The sequence below is a fragment of the Montipora foliosa genome, chromosome 6 (genome assembly GCF_036669935.1).
Source record: "Montipora foliosa isolate CH-2021 chromosome 6, ASM3666993v2, whole genome shotgun sequence".
Lineage (NCBI taxonomy): Eukaryota > Metazoa > Cnidaria > Anthozoa > Scleractinia > Acroporidae > Montipora > Montipora foliosa.
In genome coordinates this window covers 12,201,065-12,225,064 of record NC_090874.1, presented here as the reverse complement: position 1 = coordinate 12,225,064, position 24,000 = coordinate 12,201,065, and the positions used below count along the sequence as shown (strand labels likewise).

General features: G+C 40.5%; 1 protein-coding gene across 2 annotated transcripts in view; it reads right to left on the bottom strand.

Annotated features, from left to right (window-relative positions):
- The window catches only part of LOC138006701 (myoferlin-like), a 65,600-nt gene that overhangs the window by 18,351 nt on the left and 23,249 nt on the right, over nt 1-24,000 (bottom strand). For both annotated transcript variants that reach the window (XM_068853188.1, XM_068853189.1), the window contains exons 15-42: nt 23,499-23,545; nt 22,821-22,903; nt 21,466-21,536; nt 20,771-20,836; nt 20,196-20,264; nt 19,978-20,021; nt 19,548-19,630; nt 18,824-18,924; nt 18,328-18,441; nt 17,827-17,926; nt 16,128-16,324; nt 15,410-15,522; nt 14,884-14,980; nt 14,098-14,241; nt 13,822-13,974; nt 12,833-12,982; nt 12,140-12,220; nt 11,971-12,050; nt 11,253-11,370; nt 10,634-10,739; nt 9,566-9,888; nt 9,372-9,423; nt 8,492-8,569; nt 6,991-7,175; nt 5,254-5,403; nt 4,502-4,600; nt 3,003-3,167; nt 513-678 (exon numbers count right to left, since the gene is read on the bottom strand). In XM_068853188.1, the coding sequence (XP_068709289.1) occupies nt 513-678; nt 3,003-3,167; nt 4,502-4,600; nt 5,254-5,403; nt 6,991-7,175; nt 8,492-8,569; nt 9,372-9,423; nt 9,566-9,888; nt 10,634-10,739; nt 11,253-11,370; nt 11,971-12,050; nt 12,140-12,220; nt 12,833-12,982; nt 13,822-13,974; nt 14,098-14,241; nt 14,884-14,980; nt 15,410-15,522; nt 16,128-16,324; nt 17,827-17,926; nt 18,328-18,441; nt 18,824-18,924; nt 19,548-19,630; nt 19,978-20,021; nt 20,196-20,264; nt 20,771-20,836; nt 21,466-21,536; nt 22,821-22,903; nt 23,499-23,545 (3,235 nt within the window). The remainder of the gene's footprint in view (nt 1-512; nt 679-3,002; nt 3,168-4,501; nt 4,601-5,253; nt 5,404-6,990; nt 7,176-8,491; nt 8,570-9,371; nt 9,424-9,565; nt 9,889-10,633; nt 10,740-11,252; nt 11,371-11,970; nt 12,051-12,139; nt 12,221-12,832; nt 12,983-13,821; nt 13,975-14,097; nt 14,242-14,883; nt 14,981-15,409; nt 15,523-16,127; nt 16,325-17,826; nt 17,927-18,327; nt 18,442-18,823; nt 18,925-19,547; nt 19,631-19,977; nt 20,022-20,195; nt 20,265-20,770; nt 20,837-21,465; nt 21,537-22,820; nt 22,904-23,498; nt 23,546-24,000) is intronic.

Here is a 24,000-nt window from a genome sequence, read left to right as displayed (position 1 = left end):
GATTATCATAGTAACCAAATTGCGATACCAAAGAGTGCAATTTGCTTTAAAATCGTTCTGCGCTCGTTTAATAAGAATCGAGCTACTCTGTTATAAAAAATTAAGGATTTAACCTAACATAGCTCTTAAAGGAAAAGTAAAAGGTAAGAAAATGGTATTGCACCCTAACCGAACGACCGAAGGGATAGTAATAAACTAGAGCAACATTGGTCGATTTGTCTGACGCGATTGCTTATATGAAATCTCACACACTAAAATGGTACAACAATATCTCTTGAGTTTCAAAGGTAAATTAACCACGAAAGAAAGATATGTGAGCTGGTATTTCGACTCATCAAAGCGAATTAAAGAATTGTGGGTTGTTAGTGGTTTATAAAGGAGATTTTGGAGTTTGCTATTGGTGGAATCACTCTACCATGATTGCGAGTTCACTTTAACCAACATGTCCATGGACAATTGTAGCAGCGACGAAGACACATGAAAGTATGCAAAAAAAAAAAAAAAAAATGTACCGTCCACTTCCGAGTCGTCTTGTTTCAGCGAGGAAGGCAGCTTGCATTTGAATGTGCTGAGATGCTTGACTGAGTGGATTGCAACCAATGGCTTTCGTCCAAATGCGCGATTGTCTCGAACACGGATGTTGATTGGTGGCGAGTACACATCCTCAACTGGCAAATTCTAAAATAATAAAGATTGATTCAAAGCGACGAATAATAAAAGCCTTCTCGTTAAAATCGAAGGATGTCAAAAGGGACCGAGAAAAGAATAGGTCGTCTTGGAACGGTTAAATAAAATAGTGCTGTAATCAGTCGAAATTTGTCCATGACTACATGAGATGACAACTTTCAGGTACCATTTTGGTTTTATATAACCTTAAAATAATGCACATATTTTGATTGATTTTCATAATCTGCTAGAGGACAAAAGAATAGCTACGTCATCATAAACACTTAATTCTTTATTATATAAAAGAAGTAGATTCCGTGCCATTTTTTGTTCTTACCACATTTTGACGTCATCTGTGATCTTTCAACTGAACAGACGGGCGGCAATATGGAATGTATTTGTTAAATGTCCAGAAATGTATGAGATTACGCAAGGACGACGCCGAAGCCAACGTGAACGTCGTCTTTAAAATATTATTTCCCGTTATTGTAATAATTTTGTGACAACTCCAAGTCGTTCGGAATGCAAAGTGTGTATCAACATTGCACAAATAAAAGTGGTATGAACGGTGTGGTTGTTTTGGAAGAAAACTAAAAATTGTCTTTTCATGTTTCCACGTCCTCTGCACAACCTCAAATTTAGTCAATTAACGTCGTTAGGGAACTTAAGCAACGACGACGGCGACGGCAACGAGAACGTCATCTCAAAATATAAATTCGCGTTATTGTAATCGCTTCGTTACTATTTCAACTTTTTTAATATGACGGGGGTGTGATAGTTCCTCAAAAATGACGCTCGTAGGAACGGCGCTCAATTAAGGGCAGAAAATGAAAATTTATCCTCAAGTAATGGCGTTGTCCATAAAACCTCAAATTTGGCTATTTCACGTTGTAGTTTTGCTGACGACGGCAAAGAAATGGACAAAAGTGAAAAACGCACGTGCAGGGCGTGCAAAGCTATTGTTTTTGCCTACTAAATATGCAAATTTGTGACGTTCGCGTTGCCGTCGCCGTTGTCGTTGCTTAAGTTCCCTAATAGGGACCTTAAGATCTACGACAGCGACGTCGACGAAAACGTCACCTCAAAATAGAACTTCGCTCTAGTAAAAGTCTTTCGCAATTATTCCACCTCGTTCACTTCGTACAATGTGGGCGAAGTATCCCAAAAATAAATTGGTACGAGCGGTTTCAGACTGAAAATAGAGAATGAAAGATTCTCTGTTGCATGCTCACGTTGTCGTCAAAACCTAAAATTTAGTGATTTCACGTCGTCGTCATGCAGAGAACCGCAAAAATATAAGCTAAAATCCGTGCTGCACGTGCAGCACGATTATTTATGCTCTTTTAACCAATGATATCATTGTTTTGTGGCGTTTTCGTCGACGTCGTCGTCGTAGATCTTAAGCTCCCTATTGTCAGGACGAGGACGGCAAAGAAATGTGCCAAAGTGCAAAACGCACGTGCAGGGCGTGCAGAGCCTTAATTGTTTTTGTTCATTAATTAAGCCCATTGTTTTGTGGCGTTCTCGTCAGGGGCACCCAACGAGAATATAGTTCAAAACCACTTAAACATAGCATTGTTAAACGTATTTTAGTATTTAAACGGTAGATATAGGCATATTTTTATCCCCTAAAACTTTTTTATCTTTTCGGTTTTCCTAGCTGAAAGTCTAGTGATCCGAAAATTACAGGGATCAAAACTTACCTGTTCGAAAATTTCAGCCAGAAAAATGGCTCCCGAAAATTCTAGGTGACCTTTTAAGGGTAAAAATCCGTTAAAAATGGGCAATTATACCATGTTTTAGATGTTCGAAAATCCTAGGACAGGCAGGCAAGGAAGGAATTTTACAAAAAATGTTCCGAAAATTCTAGATCTCAAATCGTCTTCCGAGCAGATATTTTCCGAAAATTGACGTTGGGTGCCCCTGTCTCGTAGCAGTTCGTCGTCGCCTTGCGTAAACTCTCCATTGTATGTACGTCGCTTTTGATGGCATTACGAGATGTCCTCTCGCTTTTCTCCCGAACTAGGACATATTGTGTCTTGGAACAGAACGTTAAAGTGTTCTCTGAAAACCGCTTCTTAAGTAGCGATAAACTACCCGCATTTACCCTAACCTGAACATAACGGTAACCCCAACACTCATCGCTGGAAACAGAAAATACTTAGACAAAGCAAGAAACTTCACGTTGCGGAATATAAAAATTGGAAATACATCTAATTTCGATATTGTAATGGACATTAATGCGTCTGTTTTTATGAGCGGCTCCCGAACTCTCAAGCTTTGATATAACTTTCAGTTGGTATAACAAAACTATGCACTTTAGATCGAAAACTTACCATTATTTTCCTCTCGAGAACTGGTTCTGCGAAATTAGGTGTCTTTTTTGTGTTCTGTATTGTCTTGGAAGGAATAATTGTGCCCATGCATTCGAACTCAATTGAAGGAGAAGTCACTTTGGCCAGTTGAAACTTCTTCATATTACGTACTCCCCAACAAAGAACCTGTAATAATTGACGGATTGATTAAATCTGTCCTTGGAATGTTTTTACTCTGGATTATCTTTCGTTCGATTCCGGAACGGGGAGGGGTAAAATCAATTATTTTTCTTTGGTTTTCAAAACTAGGTCAAGTAAACACTAAGTGACCCAAATTTGAAGCCTTGATTTAAAAAAAAGCACTTGTTTATTTTAACTGGATTTCCTCTTTAATGGTGCGTCATTACTAACTATAAAAACTTGAGAGAGCTGGATCGAATAGAAAGTGACGTCGAAGACACATTAGTTTAAGAATGCAATGCGTTTGTACGCGACTGAATTAATATGCAGCATGGGAGTTTCGAGCTTTTACTAAGATGTTTATTCTCGTGTTTTGCATACATAATAAACTGAGGTCCAATCGGTCGGTTTTGAACGCGATTAATACACCTTATTCCAAAATGGCCGGTGATTTATACGCATACAAATTGGCCCTTGTTGCCTCGTTCAAGATAAAATATTCTTTTGAATTTTAAGCTTAAGAACGAGGCATCAAGGGCTAATTTGAATAAAAACAAAACAATATTTAAATAGCTGCCATTTTGGAATAACGTGTATGGCGGACCGTTAAATGATTTTTTGATCAAAGTATCACTTTAACCCCATACGATCCGATTGCGGTCTGAATGATGGCAACTTGAATGGTTATTTAGGCAATGTACATTTACAACTCAGGGACCAAACAGTAACTGTCCTTGTGTCAACATACATCGCCTTACAAATGACTCGACATTCCGCCCTTGATCACAACCACACAAAAACTTCAGTGAGAAGAACAAGAGGTCGAAATTTTTTACAAGTATTCTAATAACTCAATCAAATCGATGAGAATAAAAGAATTGCTGGTTTACACCGACTTTCGCAGCAGCATGTTGATAAATACTATAGTCTCATTACGCAAACTTTCGCGACCAATTCAGTTCTGTTTTTCCTTTTATAGGAAAGGACAGCCTCCTAATTACTTAAAAAGGGTTGTGTCACGGCAGTGGAATGGATTCAGTGTAGCTTTACATATCACTCGCCCCAGCTCGCCATGCAACGTAACGTTATCCCAGAAATTACTTTGAAACAGTACAAAAGTTTCGTTTAAAAAATGTCTGCCGTGCATTGTTATTTTAAGTTACAAACAACAGAGATAACGGATTTGCTGTTTTACTCAAACCTGCCTTCAACGTTTGGGTAGTTATTTTTACCGCGTTTTGCTTATTTCATTACCAGTTCGCTTTTGTTGTGACACAGCCCATTTAGAGAAAAGAGAAAGACGGGGGGATCAGTACTGAAACAGTAGTGTTTGTCGATACCTCGACCGCAGTCCTTTGTAAAACTGGTCTCACAATACTGCGTACAGGGAAAATGTCTCCTTGCTTTGCGGGTGGGTGGGGAAGTTTAGCTCCTTCGTCCTGTAAGTAAATGTAAGAAATGCAATTTGAATTTTTCCTAAATTAGACAAACGAATTCGACACAGCAGGAACTTGGAAACTAATTGTTCGGATGATGCACGATGCTTCCTGCATAATGAGATGAGGCAAGGTGCACAATGCAGGTTCAATGTGAAACATGTCAAATGGTGCCGGATGCAAATATTGACTGAACGTAACGATTCAAGATGCCCCATTTGACACAAATTTCCTCAAGATGTATGCGCTTTCCACTGAACAACTTGGCACCGCCGCCTAGTACACAAGAAAATCCACGAAACTAAAGCAGAACCTTTGCTTATATTTATTAAAAACATTTTCAAGTTAAGGCATGTTCAACTCAGCTTATTTCTCAATTTTACGTCTTGCACAACTATCAACTGACAAATAATCATTGGATGAAAAGACGCTGAAAAGGCTTTAAAATCTTTCTGAGTTTTGAATTTTTTGAAACAAAAATGGTGGTTAGATTCTCCAGGTCAACTTCTCCAAGCCAGAGAGTATACAAGCCAACGCTCTTTCAATACATACTCTGCGCTAAATTTTTGAAGTCTGATTCGAATACGACGAACTTACGTGAATAATGAAAGAAATGGATGAAGTTCGTTAACAAGTCACACGCCATATCACCTTACCAAGAACAGTTCAGCCTCAACCAAGATCTCACCGCCATCTTGGTCTCCACGAATAATTTTCTGCCATTGCAGTCTTGGTTCTGGTGCTTCAACTCCCTTTAGGCGAACTTTAGGATAAAACACGCAGCGACCAAGGTAATCGTCCTTTCCCTGGAAATGTAGAGATTAAAACGCTTGAATCTGAGAATTCGAAGATTAATCCTAATTTGATGTACGCCAAATTTTGACACCCAACACGAAGTGATCCTTCAAGTCTTAGCATTTGTTACCTATTTCCAACAACAAGGTAAGAGCAAAGGTTAGCGTCATTTTAGCTTAAGAAAAATGCAGCCGTTTATCTTTGCTTGAGAAGAAGAATTTGAGGGCCACTTTGTGACGTTAATTAACAATTAGACCCTTCGCCCTCAAGGGCCACGGGTCAATAGCCCATGAAGCGAAGCCGAATGGGCTATTGACCCGTGGTCCTTGAGGACGAAGGGTCTCATTGTTTTAGTATCATCAAGAGAAAATGAGGGGACAGAGAGAAAGGCTCCCGGTCCAGCCCTTGGGATATGTCATGTCCACGAAAGTTATTTTTAGACGAGCAGACGTCTTTGTTCTGGCGGAAGGCTGTCTTCCGAGACGTCCGCATGCAGACCAACCCTTGTTTGATGTTTGAAAGAAAATAAATATTCATCAGCCTTCCACGTGCGCTGCCATTTTCTCTTTTCACTAAGAACCTGAGAGCGAGGCAAGACTGCATGCGGACGTCTTAGAAGACAGACTTCCGCTCGTCTAAAAATAACTTTCGGGGACATGACATATCCCGGCCAACGCCCTGAGCCTCCCTCTCTGTCCTCTCATTTTCTCTTGGTATCACCCAACTAGTCGGACAGAAAAGGCAATAATAAAGTTTGCAAATGCAAGTTGAAGAAATCTTTATTTGGGGATAAAACGAAAGAAAGCGTCACGCTTTTCGCTACTCGAGGACTAATACTAATAGTTCTCTAGTAGCGTACCACCCAATTAGTCTACTAGTTGGGTGATACTAATAGACCAATTTAGATATATTAAAATTCAGTCCTAAACAAAAGGCATCATCTCGAGGCTCTGGGGAATAAATATAAGGATTTCTATGAGTTTATTCCCCAGAGCCTCCAGATGATGACTTTTGTTTAGGACTAAATTTTAATATATCGAAATTGGTCTATTATCTGTATTATGAGATACAAGTGATGTTGAAGTTGGGGAAAAGAGCAATGCTTGCTTCGTGACGCGTGCATCTAATTAGGGTAAATTCTGGACATTTCAAACCTATTGGACATCTCAATTTCTAGTCTATTCAATAAACAATAAACAATTAACAAGTTCATATTTTTAACAGGGTTGGGCCTGTGAGGAAACCAACGATTCTTTGCTGCGTTTTTTATTGATGATCATAATAGGCCATTTCCGAGTTCATGTCTGCCTCCTTTCAAAGCGAGTCTAAGTGCGAAGGCTTTGTAATGGTAATTAGTTCTACTTTACATATGAATGAAAACTAATTTTCATAACAAAAACTTCGCACTTAGACTCGCTTTGAAGATGAGGCAGGCTTGAACTCGGGAATGGCCTATTCTTATTAATATTACTATAATTTATTATAAGTAGGTCAAAAACTGCCTCATTACATCAGGATGGAGAACTCGAAAGTAGTTTGTCAAATTATTCCTTTGTTCTGCAAGCCAGTTCAAGGCTTGTGGTTTATGAAAAACATACCATGGGAGAATCGCGGTCGTATAGCTCTACAATTATACTTGGTGGATTTCGCTTGATATTCGCTGGATCTTCACTGATTTCCACGTTTGAAAAGATCAGAGTTTGATCCCAGGTGGGACACGGAGTCTGGGAAATCATGTTTGTGACACGACTCTGATTTGCAAAAGCAACTCTGGCATAAGGATCTGAAAAAAAAATTTAAAAAAATTCATTAATGCCGGAAAGCCATCTTTGGACATTTAATTCGAAACAGTATTCAGAGTGTATTTCACCCGAATCTACAATAGCTTAAATGGCCCAGCTACCTCGAGTGCCATGGAGCTAAGAGGCAGAGCATCCAAGGAGAAAGTCGAGAAAAATGATGATTCGGCTGCTGTTACTCACGAAGAACTGTAAAAGAAGTTCGTTGCGACACCTGCTTTCTCTGAGCTCATGCATCCAAGCCCGGATTATTAAAAGCATGGCAATCGACAGTCATACCAAAACAGAATCGGACTCTTAAAAAGATTTTTCCGTGGTGGTACGAGGTTTTCAAGTTAAACGGAATCTTGTAAACTGTTACGGACAAATAGGCCATTTTCGAAATATCAAATATTCAGCTTGTTTGTGAGGCAGTGAGGACAAAAACAATATATCATCCACTATCCTTTGTCTTCGTCCTCTAAACCTCTCTTTCAGCTGAATAATATATCGAAAAAGGCCTAATATCCGTCACAGAGCCCCGTAATATGCACCCTGCTAGCAGAGCCTTTCTTATGCTCGCTCGATTTTGGCGTTCTCGAGAAAGACTCTGCATGAATCGAGTAAGATCTTTATTGAGGACGCGCTGCATGTTGCCAGGATACAATCTCAAACCCAGGCCTAAGTGCTTGGCTTCGAGCAGATCTCGCCGTCTTCTTGATTTTTCATGGTACAGCAGGCTCAGTTATAACAATCGGTTTTATCACTAATTAAAAACGGATGCTCGCACTGGGACTCAAAAACCAGTTTGACGAGAGAAAATAAGATTGACTCATCCAGAAGTTCTGGCTGCGGCGGCGTTAAAGAGTTGACGCGATTCAGGCAGAGCCTCCTTTTCTTCTTCTTTTCAGAAAAGAAAAAGACAAAAGGAGGCTCTGCTCGCAGGCTGCGTAATATGCAAAAATGGTTTATTTAGAGAGAACATAAGATAGCACCCTCTTCGCGCGTTGGTGAGATTATTACTATGGTACAGAGATGTATCCAGGTTTTCAAATTTGGGGGTTCTCTGGACCCCTTTTTGAAAAATTTGGGGGTCCATTGCAAAATTTTTGGGGTCTAGCTAATCAACATTCAAGAATTAATATTTGATCTATTGCCTCTTAATTGCTGCTGCAGTACCCTTTCAGATTGCACAAAAATTGCACAAAAATGGTATCATTTGATTGTAATGATTTTAAAAACTACTTAAGAGCAATTGTTATAACGTGACATCACGTACCCACATTAACGGGGAAAACGTCAATATTACATGTGAACTTACCGTTCATTCCGCTCTCGTCTTTGGCGATAAGGTCTCGCGCCTGGTAGATGTAAGCCCACAATTGATATTTGTGAGGTTCTGGAAAAAAAAAGTTAATATTTTACTCGAGTTAAACGTAAGGGACCTATCCCTTACTTCGCCAATTTCTGGAAGAAGATCATAATAACCCACATTTGGAAAAACGTCACTCGAAGCTCTTTTGTTTCGACTCTTTGGGGCGATGGCGTGGGCACTACGTAAAAGATACGTCATCTTAAATTCCGGTTCGAATTTCTTTTTTCGCTTACGTGAGATTTATCGCTCGAGGAGGCCACTGCCATGATTGCAGCGACCCCGCTAGCCGGCCAAATTCACAGGATGTAAATGCTAGCGCTTAGACGGTTTGGTTAGTCTGTCCTCGATCCATTCCATCCGAGTGGTCACGTTATTTGTCATGTGATCTTATCAAGGTCTCGATTCCAGGTTTGGTGAAACCTAGACGTTGTTTTGTTGATTTGCTGAACTCAGATTCTTACAGGGATTTTCTAGGACTGTATGGATAGATAGTGAGGAACGTGAAATTCATTAAGCGTACATCTCGGTTATCCATACGCATTTTGTATGGTTATCGAGGATTTCACGCGAGAAGCGTCGAGCGTTGCATGTATTAGTAACTCACCGGTTACAACAAGACAAGACATGGAACACTAAGTCTAAGACGTTCTTTCAACAAGACTTTGGACAAAAACATTTGACCATTTAGGCGGGGATGAATTGCGTTTCCAGTGCAGTGATGGTAAATTCGCGATGCGAAGAGGGCAATATTAGGGTATTAATGACTGAGTGAGTGAGTGAGTGACTCGAGAGTACTACTAATATTAAGTACAATAAGTCTACTTACTTTTGAAGGACACGAACATTCTGGGGGACAGGCAAAGAGCGCTATCTTCGTCCTAAATTAATTTTAATAAAGACAAGAAATACAATCGAGTTACAAATCTCAATATTGACTGATAAAAAATATTTTTCTTCCTTGTTAATCAGGAATATCGATTAAAACATTGGGGAAAGTTAAGATCTCGGAAGAATACTCACCTTTCTCTTAAGCTGCACTCGTAAAATTGGGGGAAGTTTACAAGAAAAGCCATCGATCTCCCCAGATATTGGCACCATCTTCAACAACCATCGCCTTCTTCGACAAAAATCCAATTTCTTTTCTTTGGCGTGAAACTTCATGCTGAACATCGGGGCATAACCCCAGCCCTCGGCCAGCAACTTTTGCAGATAATCTTGTTTCTTCGTCGCTTTAGTATCCACAAGTTCTCTGTGTCGCACCACTCGCCTCCTTCTAAACAGGTGATAGGCCTTCACTACTGCGCCATATACTCCGTATGTCGGATTAACGGCATACTCCCAGCCTAAAGACAACAGAGAGTCGTAAGTAAGAATATTACGAAGTCATTTTAACGTATCAGTAAGCTTGTGTAGGCCGTAGGTAGAAACCAAACTTCAAGATGTATAAGCAGTTATTTAGTTAATTTAAAGGTCTAGTGAAGTTCCATTCGAGTTCCCTGCTAGCAAAGAGACCTCCCCTAAATCGAAAGTAACGTTTTGAGCATGCATGCGTAGCGGTTAATGAAGGAATCAGCGGGCTCAAGTCACAGCCAATCATAAACGGAGGCAAGAATTTTGAGAGCGTAAAGGGTGGTCGTCTCTAAGCGGGTTTCGACTAAAGGGAGGGGTCTTTTTTTCGTCCTGTCCGTCGGCCCAGCAAACATGAAAAAGTTTCCAACAGCACAAAAAAATCAGGGTCCACCGAAGACGAATGCGAGGAATTAGTCAGAACGTGGCTTAAGCGGTATGTGACTCTTCCGGCTGTTGCCTGTAACTCATTGGTAGGATAATGGGCTAAAAGAGATATCGACACATCTATAGGTTAGGGACTTTGGTGTAGTTTAGTAGTTTAGTATAGTCAGAGAGATTTATGCTTAATGGGTCGGGTATATTCGGAAAATAATCGGAATGCTTTCCGCAGAAGTCGAACCCGTGACCTTCCGATTGCTGGTTCGTGGATTCTCTGCGACTGTGGCTAAGGCGGAATCATGGTAGCAAGGTCATTAAACTTGGTACAGGTAACACAAACTCTTAATCGGTGTCACTTACCATCTGCGTCACAGGCTCTGTTCTTGTCGATTTCCCATTCCTTGCCTTTCCAAACCCACCCAGGAGGAGCCTGCTGCGTGGCTGGTGATGGAACCTCCTCATTATTCTGTTAGAGCGCATTATAAACGATTGAATCAAAGAAGATAGGGAGTGTTAGCAATGTCAAAAGACGCCTTAAGCCCACCGCACACTAGAGCTATCAGCTTAGTTAACCTTTAGTCGTGACTGTTGGCGAAAGCAAGTTCCCCGAGTGTTCACGCGTGCCATCGGCGCCGAATATTCATCATTTTCTGCTCGAGTGAGCATTTCCTCCAAGAGTGCGCGCGTGCAAATCTATCAGCTTACAATACCAGGCCAACAGTCACGAATGAAACTTTGCAAAGCTGATGGCTCTAGTGTGCGGCGGGCTTTACTATCTTCCCTCATGTTCATTACGGATCTTTTTTTGGGAGGGGAGGGGAGGGGGTCAGGCACAAAATGGCTCTTCTTTAGTGTCCGATTGGCTAAAAACTTGGCACCTGACTTTTAAGCCAATAGACCAACAACGCGGTAACTCAAATCTAAAGCAATCAACAAATTAAAACAGCTCTTTTACAAACAGACAAATTGGATAATTTACCGCGTCACACCAGCAAACGTCTGCTGGTTGAAAGTCTGCTCCGGGATATTTTCTGGTTTGATGCTCAAACAATTCAACCAAGAACTCTTTGTGCCCTTCATCAGGATCGTGGAACAGACTAAAAATTGGAAGAAAAACGATAGAATAAATCTTGTGCTGGGAAACACAAGAAGAACAAATGTTGATCTCGTTCGCTTTTGTACCTTGAAGTCATTTAGGCGCTCAATCAACGACAAGATCATCTCAAAGAGTAAATATACTTTCTTCCCAAGTTTTGAGGTACGCAGCATCTTGAGACCTTTAGCATCGCGTTTTCAAAGTCGACCGCAAACCACAAACTGCTGTTAGCTGTTAGCGCTTTGCCCTTCGTCGTAGTGGCCAAAATAGACTTTAGGCATGAGGTTCGGCATTTGACTTAAAAAGACGCGCCAAGTTGGATTAGTGTTTCACTTTAACCATTCCGGCGACCAAAATGACCAGCAAAAATGTGTGAATTCAAGAGTTAAAGCATAAAAAAACATAACTTAAGGGTTTAAACCCAACTTCCCACAGAATTTTAAGGTGAAAAACGCTGCGGTAAATCATTCACCGCAAGGAGGGTATCCAGCCGTCAGAACTTGAACCGCAGACGCAAGGCCATGTCACGTGACACTCAGAAGTTAGCAATTCGCCGAAACTATAAATACGCGATGCTATCGTAACTTTGTCTAATACAAACCTTAACTCTGGTTTCTTTTGCCAGCCACCTTCAAATTTCCATCCATCCGGTGGAAGGAATTTGTCTTGAGGAAGCTCCAGCTATTAGGAAGAAAGAAATTGACAATTAGGAACAGTTTGAATTTCAACTTAAGGAAAAACAAAATTACAATAGTTATAACAAAACGTACGTCTCCAGTAGAATCAGAAAAATGAGCACGCGTAAGTTTGTTGTGCGTCCATTTGCCAAGGATCTTGACCTCGTTTTCATACTGCAAAGAAAGCAAAGATCAGTTACATAAGGCGGACTTCAACACTAGAGAATGGGTGAGGATTTGCTCAGCGATCGGTTGAGGGTTTTTTAATTTGTTATTCTTCCTTTAGAGTCAACTGGCGTATGGTTTTCTTACCCTTGTCGGAGATATCACAGTCTCACATTTCTATTCTATTCAATAGCGAAGGCTTAAATAATGAATGGCAATATTTCCGCTCTTATCGAGCTTTTCTTTTATAGTATGAATAGAATTTGCGGATAATATTCGTCGCTTACTGAAATAAATGTATTTCATAAGTTAACAACAGCTGATGTCTGACATCAATCAAGAATTGGCGTTCCTTACAGAAAAGTTAAAAGTTTGGTCGTACTGAGGCTACTATTGTGAAAGTGTTCTTACACAATATAAAATTTTCGGAAACTGATGAACAAGAGAGTAATTTACTTCTCAAAAGTAATTGAGGGCGTAAGCATGTGTAAACTTTAAGGGCCAAAAGAGAATAGGAAGGGCGCAAAAAAAGGTGTTTTCTCCATGCTCTCGCATGTCCCAAGTTCTTGCTTAGTCTCGCTGGAAACGCCTCTTTCCAGGGTTCACTCACTGAAAGCTTACCGTCTCAGCAAAAACGCTAAAGTCTCCCTCAGTTTTGGGTCGGCCAGTCCAGTACTGTTGTTGCTTTTCGAGACCAAGCCACATTTCCAAGCGTAGTTTTCCTGGAATCTCCGGATGGTCGTCGACGTCTTGTCCTTTCTTTCCAGGATACTTTATAAAAATGGATTTAATAAAAGGATTTATTCAAGGTTAAGCTGTAATTTGCGTCGAGTCCTATCTCATTGAACTGGCTTCAGGATTGGCCAAAAGAAAAATAGAACGAACAAAGGTAATAATAGATTTAGCACAGAAAACAATAGGAAGTACGACACTCTACAGCCAATGAAATTATAGAGGAGAGAGGCACGACCCTACCCAGTAATTTGGGAAAAAGAAAGTACAAGCTAAGCTATTTGCCATGCCTTTCAGCCGCGCTCGATCCAAATGCCCGGCTAAATACAACGACGATATATAAAACTGACTTCATTCAAACTAAGAACTAACAGGCCAGACCGTGCATTTGGAAGGGGTAAATCTACAACGCCTTCAAATTAACACTCTTCGAAGATGATACACTCCTCCAGAAGAATGAGAGGGATTAAATTGCAGGTGTTCCTTCAAATTGTTGCATTTTCTTTGCAAACTGACGGATCTGGGGGGGGGGGGGGGGGGGGGGGGGGCAATTCTGGTAAAACGAAAGCGCCCTAAGTTACAATTGATAACACATTAAAATATTATGAAAGTGTTAACTAATTGCGACATGATGTTTATCAAGCGATCGAGTTGTTTCTTATAGGATAGAGGATAGGTGCCTAACGGGGAAAATCAATTCAGGTTAAGACCAAGCCGTAATTAACAAATGTTGGTTGTAAAGGAAAGAGATGGTTTGAGTTGACAATCACGGCAGAGAAATAGTGCAACATCTCAAGTGACTTGTAGCATTCACTAGGGCCAGGACAGCTGCGCTCTCCCGACCTTTATAGGAACCAGCTTCCTCGTTGCATACTTACCTTAAGCTGAAGTTCTATGGTTTTTCCACAAAACTTTCCACACGCCACTTCAGTCTCTGAAAAGAGCAGCATATGGGCCGGCATCCTGGAGTAAGCAATTCGGTCGTCGCCACAGATCATCCAGATTATTACATCAGGCATGCTTCTTTGAGGCTAATAACAAAAAATAAATGTAAAAAAGAGACCGACCCTGCTTTTACTCTCAAATACTGAGCTTAAACTCGACAACTCGTGATTTTCCGTCATGCCGCAGTCCACCATGGAAAATTTTTTTACCTCAACAGCAAGGTCCTCAATTCGCTGCACGAAACTTTCGATCTCTTTCAGCATCTCATTAATTTCTACATCGTCCTTCTCTTCCCCTTCCAATGGCGGCTCCAGTTTCCACTGCAGGGCACCGATATCCTCCAACAAAAAGTTCTTAGAACAAAACAAAAAAAAAAACAAATTCATCACAACAAACTTACGAGACACCTTGCTGCACCAGCAAGAACACTGTTAGTCAATATCACTCTTTGTTTGTCCCTGAAAATTTTAGCGTTAGCCCGAGACCATATAAACAGGGCCTTAGTATATGATGCGAAAAAACAAAGTTACTAAGCGGTATGTATTCTCTATTGGCTCGATCGCTGTGATTTTGGACCATGCAAGATAACTTGAACTAGGTACAGTTAAATGCCGTGGATAATAATTGTGGACGGACCACTCGACGAATTGTTGATATGATCATGACCGAGAATTGTTGTTCCCTTTGGATCCAAAACTACAGAAACAAGGCCCCGGAGTGGGTCAATGTGTGTCTTTGCCACGTCTAGGTAACTTCATGTATTTTTTTTTTCATGCAAATCAGGTGGAAGATTATTCGTATGGCTGCTGAATAGCCGGTACAATATTCAAGCTTTGGCAACAAAACGAGAAAATGTTTGGATCAAATAGTACGAGTTTATAACTTACTGTGAACACTTCACCTTTAAATCGTATAACCAAAGGGACACGATCTAAAAATTACAACTACAATGCAAGACACCGATCAATTTTGAAAAAAAAAAAAAAAAAACTCACGAATTCGCCGATTCTCATCTCCTGCAACTTTGAATCCAGACGATTTCTTTTGCCGGGAAGCTTGGGAATGTCTTGCTGAAAGCGAGCTAACTCGGTCCTGAAAAGAAAAATAGGAAAACACATTAATCAAACACAGTGTATTTTTTGAAATAAGAGACCTTAAAGTTCATTAATTTGCCCATGTTGCAGTTCATGGTACCATCATTTCTAAATTTGTTCTTAATGTTTCTCTTTTTCAAACCGCCTCATCGAATTCATGCAGTGGATTATAAACCAACTCCTAATAGAAAAGACAGTCATTGACCTGCCTTGCAGGGCTACATTTATTAAATAACTCAGTGGGTTTCACTGCCTAGACGTTAACACCCTGCGCCACAATCACAGACATTTTTTTATGCACATATGGAGCAGTCGTAGGCCAATTACAGTCGGCCGGCAATAAGAGATTTTCATCTGATTCGCAGCAAGTGAATGAAGCTACCCCTCCCTAGTTGACATTCGTTTTGTAACAATTAAAGTTTGATACCTGACGTCTCTGACAAGGTTGTCGAAAACTGAAGACAGCATAGCTATCAGCTTTGGATCGTTACTAACATCGGACAGCTCAGCAGCTTGTTTTAGTCTGCTCAGCGATTCTCTCTAAATGGAAATGGATAGCATGTCGCAAAAATTAGCGAAAACTTGCAGGAATTTCTTCGTTTGAACTTTGTCAAAGTGTTATAGCGCCTTGCAAGTGGTGAGTCGATTACGGCGTCCAAACAACATTTAACTAAATTCAATAACTAATTAGGCAAGGAAGAAAAAGGGAAAATCGAAGGTCCATCGAGCTCATTCAGATGAAAAGCCCCTGCAGTAAGAAATGTACTACGTCCTTTTTCTACTTGGATTTTCCTTTTCTTTCCTCTAACCGAGAAATAAAACGATGTTACTTATTTTTAGGGTCAGTCATACTCCGTTTTGAAACTTTTTTTAGGATTCCTTGATTTTTCAAAAAAACAAAACAAAAAAAAACACATGCATTATAAAGTGCAGGTGTTGATAAGTAACAAGTTCCATGCTCTCCCCTGCGGTGGGACAACTAAGAGATTTTTCAAAGGAATTCTAGCAGGAAATTTTCAGGATACTGAAGTGGCAAAAAGTTCGATTCATGTTAAATGAAAGCAAAAATGAAATGGTCGTTTCGTAAGATGACGAGCACAAACTTGAAAATTTGATAAAGGGAGTATCAAATTTTGATCACTTACCAAACGTTCTGCCATTCTGAGAATAATGTTTATTGGCTCAAGTCTGAATGCAATATCTTCCCAAGAGCACTCCACGCATACACAGGGCTTATCCTGTCCCCAGGGGAGGTAGTAGTAATGACAGCCGTCAAAAACAGCATTGACAGGAGGGGTGTTACATGGGGCGACCGACTCATCGAACTTGTTACCATAGTTTCCTGAAACATACAAGCACAATGCAAGCATTTTTACATGAATGGGACAATCTTCGCATCGAAAAAAATACATCTCATACATCTTATTCCAAAATGGCCGCTGATTTATGCGCATACAAATTGGCCCTTGTTGCCTCGTTCAAGATAAAATATTCTTTTGAATTTTAAGCGTAAGAACGAGGCATCAAGGGCTAATTTGAATAAAAACAAAAAATATTTAAATGGCGGCCATTTTGGAATAAGGTGTATTCAAGTCGAATTGTTACATCCCCAGATCAAAAGCTGAGCCAGCACAAGGGAGCCTACATTTTGAGTTTTCGTTACTTAGGTAACGTAATATATGTTAGGATTGTTCACACAACTCCTGATGGAAAGACCAAATAACATCATGACGATTTCGTGTAGAGACAATAAAGATCGATTGAAATTTAAAGTTTTAGCCATGAAAAAGCGACAAGTTATTACACGTAGAAAGCCTTAGTTATTAAGCCCATTAATTTCTGGGAAAAATGTTCTAGTAAACCGAGCTAAACGTTTTAGTTAAAGCAAATCGTAAAATTCTCTTTTAGTACTTGTGTCAAGGCCGATTGATTAGGAAAGGATGAGAACCTTCAAACGAGGGAAAAATGGGTCCGTATACAAGCAAAACTAACTTTGCAAGAAACAATAGGCTAAAAACAACCTGGCCTTCCCATAACGACTAGTACTTGGCGTCAAAGGTCTCAGCCATATCTGAAAATATCTGGAGTGTTGGCCTCGCTATAGACACCGTTGATTTCCGAGAGTTGATGTTTTAAGGACTTCGAATTATCCAAGCTTTTCGGTGATCTTATCAACAAGAACAGCAGCAACAACAACAACAACGACACCCACAATGACAGCGATAGCGATAATAGTTATGGTCACACGTTATTGAAGTCTAAAGCTTCCAGCATAAGCCGAGCACAAGCGCTCTAGCCCGGGTTGCTCGAAGAATGGTTAGCGCTACCCAGTGTTAAATACCACGGAAACCTCTAGGTTTTGGCACCTCTTAACCAACGGTCAGAGCTAACCAGGCTTCGAGTAACCGGCCCCTGTTAGTTGGGGATACTATATTGATGGTTAGCATGTGACGTCACGGCGGCCATGTTGGCGTACAGACCAATGCAGTAAAATGTCTTTTGGGAATCGTACTCTATTATTACGCAAAACTTGTGGGGCCATTTTCTATTGTTTTGTACACTAACATGGCCGTCTCATCACGTGGATGCAAACCAAGAATAGATGAAATCACACATTGGGTTTTTGTTTTCAGAAGGAGAAACCGGGACTAGCCCGAGCATAAGGGAGAAGCAATACAGCCTTCATGTGACGTAGAGTCCGTGAATCGTAGCCTGCATCGATGTTTCCCTCTTTGAACTTTGGCGTGTTGCTAAGAATCACAAAATTCGGTACTACGACTAATACCACGAAAGACACTTTTTGTCGACCTGTGGGGATCAAAGCTTTCTATGTTGGAGTCTTACCAATGCTGACTTCAAACTCTACTGGTTTATCCGTCTCAGCTACCATTAGCGCTTCATAGAAACAAACGAAGAGCTTGTATCTGTCGCGCCTCATGAATGGCTAAAAAGAGAACGCGACGCAAATATTAGTAATGATAAGCACTGAAACAAAGACAATTAAGACAGCGTATCTATAATACCACCGTTTTCCTTTTTTATCTTAATAGCAGTGTGAAGAGAAGTCGTACAAAGATTTAAAGAATGCGTTTCAAACGAAAACGTCTAATTAGGACAGGGCTAAGAACTACGATGAAGTGACGTCAACGCACACACCACAAGAGCATAACACTCAAGCGCTTGTTGAAGTCTTATCCATGAATCCTCAACGTGAAATGACCCAATGTCAAGTTCTTGAATAATTGCAATTGCCAATAGGGAGGAGGGGTGGGGGGGGGGGGAAGGGAGGGGTACGCAGGAAGCAGGAAGACGAAAAATGTTGTGAAAAGATTTCGCGATTCACACCTGGGCAGCAATGACGTCTTCGTTAGATAATGGACCTGTCGCTTGTTTGATGCTTTCGTTTACAGTCGTTGACAGCTCAACTAGAGCGCGTCCGCGATAAGCCACACCTTCGCCCTGCAATAAAAAAAAAATTGGCACCTTGTTCCTAAAATGCTTAATGAGATTCCGTTACTGAATATAATCCTTATCGCAGGCCTTTTTATAGTTGTCACGCAACTCGACCCCAAAAATGGCTGCGGGTGAAACCGGTCATAAAAGGCAGTGAAAAACGAAACTGCTTATTGGAATTTAAACTACCGAGTCCGCAACGTGAAAAGCGCTTTATTGATTTCCCCTTATTCGATGCCTTGACAAAAAGGTCCCTTATTGAAAAAAAGCAAGTCAGAAAGGGCAAGGTCATACTAGCAAATGAAGGGAGCTGCAAGTGAAGTAGGACGATTTATTCGTTCGCATTAATGATGTACTTGCTCCCACTTTCACAATGAAGTATACTTACGATTCCCTTGTTGAGATCATCGTGTTCATCTGGCAGGTTTTTGAATTCCCTTGTTGAACCATAGAAATTGACAAAGCATGGACCGAACTGTGGTAGAAATCCTGTAAATTGTATAAAATTGCTGGTAAGAGGGGAGAAGACTTTGGATCCAGCCTAGTCCTCAGGCGTTCCCGGCTCGGTCAAACCCAACTGTCAGCGGTGACGTCAACAACAACAACACTAATACTTTACAAAATGTCGCGCTTCTGATTGGTCAATGACGAATGCATAAATAGGTTATAGAGTGCAATACGGAAGTTGCTATGGAAACACAGCCATGGGGTAATTTTAAATAAGTTCATATTAAATACAAAAATTGTATGACCTTGCTCGTGCACTCATTTCGTTATTTATGGCCACTCGTGATGTTAAATTGGACTCGCCTTCATCTCGTGTTTTTTTTTTTTTGGACTTTCAAAACACTCCTGCCCCTAAATCACCATAATCATGAAATGCACTCCCGTTCATACGATTTCCTATACTATATTTGTAGTTAGCAAATTCCACATCACCATGCTCAAATGCCTATTATAGCTACAACTCCGTACTAAAAAAAGGAATATAATTTTAGGAAAGGGATAAAGAAGCTAGGGTGTAAGGTTGCAAGGGAGAGGGGAGCAAGTTGAATGGCGACCCATAAACATGCCTACTTGTCCTAGATTGGTTATCTTATGACTAAACAGACCTTCGTCAGCTTCGCCTTGCCCGGTGATTGCCGAGAGATCAATGTACGAAGTACCAATGCAATCATGAGCGTTTCCTCGATCCCTGGAAAAGAATAAGACACATCGCGTTTTCAATGGATTGATAAACACCAGAAAACGCTGGCACGTTAGTAGAAGAGACATTACCTGTGAGTTTTAACTTCATTCAAAACCTGAAGCATGACATCCTACTGTATTTACCAGCAATCAATAGAGTGGCATTACATACATTTCATTCTAGGTCTTTGGAGCGGATACTATTTGTATCGATCGCTGACTCCACCTGTAATTCAGGCTATGCTTCCGAGAGGTGTGTTTAAACAACTTAATACCTATTGATACAAGGGGCTCTTATTCGACCGATGAAATAAGGGAATTATGAAGAGAAATCTGATCATATCAGCGACTGACCAGTCAAACATCTGCATCTTTATTCTTTCACACATGGAGGGAAACTGCAATATTATAATCAAATGAAAAAAGGTGAGAAAATATGATATCATGATGAAACAAAAGCAACGAAATGTAGGACCGTGCACGGGAATTAACAATACAAGATAACATTAGAAATCTCGATGATAAGAATTTAAATGTCAATGAGAGGTTACAAGCTCAAGGGGTCATTTTACCATGAGAGGAATCTTGAGAAATGTCTTGAATTCAGGGTTGCAATCATGATATATGACGCTGGTCTTTTGCTGAAAAAAGAAAAGAATGTGTTTTGGTTTGTTTACAACTATGCTATTTTGCCAACTACTTTTGTCGCAAGCAACTTGTCTTGAACACCGATCATTAGCTGACGATTTTGCTCCACTGCAATGTTTAAAGTCATTAAAACATCAAAGAATACTTTCTACTTCGTCACTCTTATCGTGTAATCACAATTGTTATTCCTCATTGTAATGCCTAACAATTTATCCTTCGTGCTGAAACCATCTACACTTAGTCTAGTGCTCCTTGTGCGATATTTCCGCAACTTGACTCGAAGAGAGTTTTTCAAAGCTCCAATCAAGTCAGGAAATTCGTTCCTTAATGCAATGACTGCACATATCATGCTTTGCTCCTGTCGGATAAAAGGTGACGGATCACTCACAAACATCACTTAAATTTGGAAAGAATTAGACCCGCTAAATAATTCTGTATAAACCACCTTGACTTTCGTTACGCCAAGCTCTTGCTCTAAGTTATCATGGATTTTAGTTACCTTCTTCCCGCAGAAGCTGAACACCATGTAAGGATCAACAAGCCCCTCCTTTTTCTTTTCTCCATCCTTGTTTGAATAAAACGTAAATTGAAAAAACGTTTATCAATTCGTTGCCCTTAACGAGGATGTCTCAAGATATGCACTTGTTAGTTCGTATTCCGAGTAAGCACGTGGGATAAACTATGTCTGTCGGAACAGCCGAGTGGTTCTGATCAGTTCTCAAACGGGAAGTTATCCTTGAGAATCACAAACAAAAATAGAAACAATGATTACTTAGTCCGGAGAGCTAAGGCACGACCAGGTTCTTCCAGGGAGAAGATGTGCGTCAAAACGAGCCGGAATGACCGAATGATGTATCTTTGAAAAGGTGAATTTCGAACAAGGCAACTTCTAATTGGGCTGGACCTGTTTACACGCGCATCGACACCTCGGAAGTTTTGGAAGTGTAGCACTGTAAGTGCCAACTTTAGTTGTTGTTTGGAATTCAGTCGAAAAATGGCATTTTACCAAATTCGGTGCTGAGGTCACCATGAGGGCGAATCCACGGGAATTCTCAGCTCGCCGTTCACATGACTTAGAAACCCGATGATTTCGTTCACACTGATAAACTAACATATCCTAGCGTCCACTGCCCTCATTTGTCGATTCACAGGCGGGCGTGTTTACTAAAGAAAGTAAATTGATTTTCAACATACTTCCTCATCGTCGCTATCACTCCCAAAAAAGCTGAAGAACTTCTTGAAGCTCTGTCCAATTCCACTATCCACTAAAAATACATGAATGAATAAATAAATAAATGAACAAATAAATACACCATGTTTATATCGAGCGTCACTATGTCTCCACCAATATCCTGATATCCAACAAAATACCAATTGAAAGTGTGTCTGGAAAAGATGCTTAAAATGCATCGGGTAAGACAGCGCTCAAGAACAGATTTACCGTTAAAGAGTAGAAATAATTTGGTTGTTTTCGATTTTCAATCAATGCGTATAACTATTATCCAAGAACGTTCGGCTGCCAACCAACCAGACGTAAACAAAGTCTGAATTGCTACACGACGTTTTCCGCATAGGCAGCGGATTCAAGTATTTTCCAGATTCTGGCTGGTCGTCTCATTGTCTGCGTTTGTCGCAGTTTGCAAAGGCCAAATTCATTTTCGCGCACGTTTCAAACCGACTCGAAATGACCAAGGAAATAGGCTATTTCCGAATTCAAGTCTGCCTTCTCTTCAAAGCGAGTCTAAGAGCGAAGCTTTTGTGATGGTAATTAGTTCTACTTCACATATGAATGAAAAATAATTTTCATAACAAAAACTTTGCACTTAGACTCGCTTTGAAGAGGAGGCAGGCACAAACTCGGAAATGGCCTATAGATCGTTTTCACGTGACGTCATCACCTTCCAAAATCTAAAACTAAAGATCCACCAAAGTTTTTATCCTCATCAGGCATAAGAGGCGGCATATCTATATCTGTTGACAATTTCACAGCTCAATAGCGTGCTTCGTTTGGAAACCAGAGCATTTTGAATTTCCGGATTATGTAGGTGCGTGACACAAAGCTACGATCAAGTTTGTTGAAAAATATATACTTATCTCATGATTTTGAGCCCTTTTAGAAGTTAGAGCATTAGGAAAAGTGCTTATGTAAATGCTTGTTTTTTCAGTAGTGATAATCAGTCGCCTAGATAACCAAAGTCAGTTCCAGATGTTTACACTATTTTCCGGCCGCCATATTGGTGTACCACTGAGGTACACCAATATGGCGTTTTCATACTGGGCTCTGTAAATTTCTGCGAAACATTTCGACGAATATCTGAAGTTTGGGGAAACGCAGAGGCCTAGAACTTGGACAAGTGTCTTATTTCTTTATCTTCTATAAGATAACAATTTCTTAGCGTTTTGCACTGGATAGTTTTTGATTTATTTTTTTTATTGCGTGACAGTGAAAACGATCTATTGTGTGAAAACATCTTTTATGACTGAAATTGGCTTCATGTGACATTTCAAGAATGAGTCCAGTAGAAGTAACATTAGATGGTAGCACGTACTTTGTGGTAGATCCTCTGCCTGGTAGACCTTGAGTGTAAAAACTGCGGACTGTCGCACCACACCAACCGGCATCAGCAGATTACTAAGAATGGACGAAAAAAATTCAGTTGTTAACAGTTCCCTATTCGCCTTCCCTGTTGCCTATGGCGCGTTTTCAGTGTCAAAATTCAAACATGCCATTCAAACTTTCAATTCGCAAAAGGTACAAAACACAGGTCACAGGTCATTGTTTTACCAAAACAAAGAATCCTAAAGATTCATTATAGCTAATCTTAGGCCTAATTGAATGGACCATTTCCGAGTTTCTTTTAGACTCGGTTTCGAAGTGAGTTTGATGTGTATAAGAATACGCAACTCATTTCCATTTGAATGGTTCTGCACCAGGACTCGCTTTGAAACCGAGGCATTCACCAACTCGGAAATGGGTTATGAACCACCGAATGCTACCAAATGAATTTTTGAATTGTTGAATTGAAGGTTTGAATTGCCGAATTCACGTTTGAATTTTGACATTAAAGACGCGCAATGGTTGGCAGGTCTCTCACGGTGTTTGAAAATGAGAGGAAGAAGGAAGATCAATGCCCTCCCCCGACGAGCTATTTCATGTAGGGCATCCGTGATAGGAAAGATGTCGGTGGCCGGAAGAGGTCTCTTGATCTGAATGTCTTGTTACTTACGATTCGATGTCATCCTCAATATCTCTTGGTTGTGCTTTGGCAGCAGCCTACGGATCAAAAAATAAATCAAACCACAACAAATTTAGCAACGTAGCGTATGAACAATGTACGAGCTAAGCGATATTCCCCGCGCAAGCAATCCGTGACCAATGAGAGCGACTTAAGTCACGCTCACGCTATTTTACTGTCCTGTTAATTTGACTGCACCGCAAGTCGCGAGAACTATGGGCATTCGCGAGAACTATGGGCATTCTGCCCGATAGGCCGGGGAAGCTCCATTATTCCCTTTGCTTTGTTCTTTAACCGACTAAGAAACAACTTTTCGAGTTGTATTACTATTGATAAGAAGCAGCTCAACTAACGTGCCTTCTCGTTACGTCTTGGATGGGAGGAGGTTGAATGGCTCGGCCGGGAATTTCTTTTCCCCCAACCTTTCTTGACTTGCTCTTGGCATTCAAATTCTCTTTCTCTAATTACACTACAATTTACGAGTAAAGAAGAA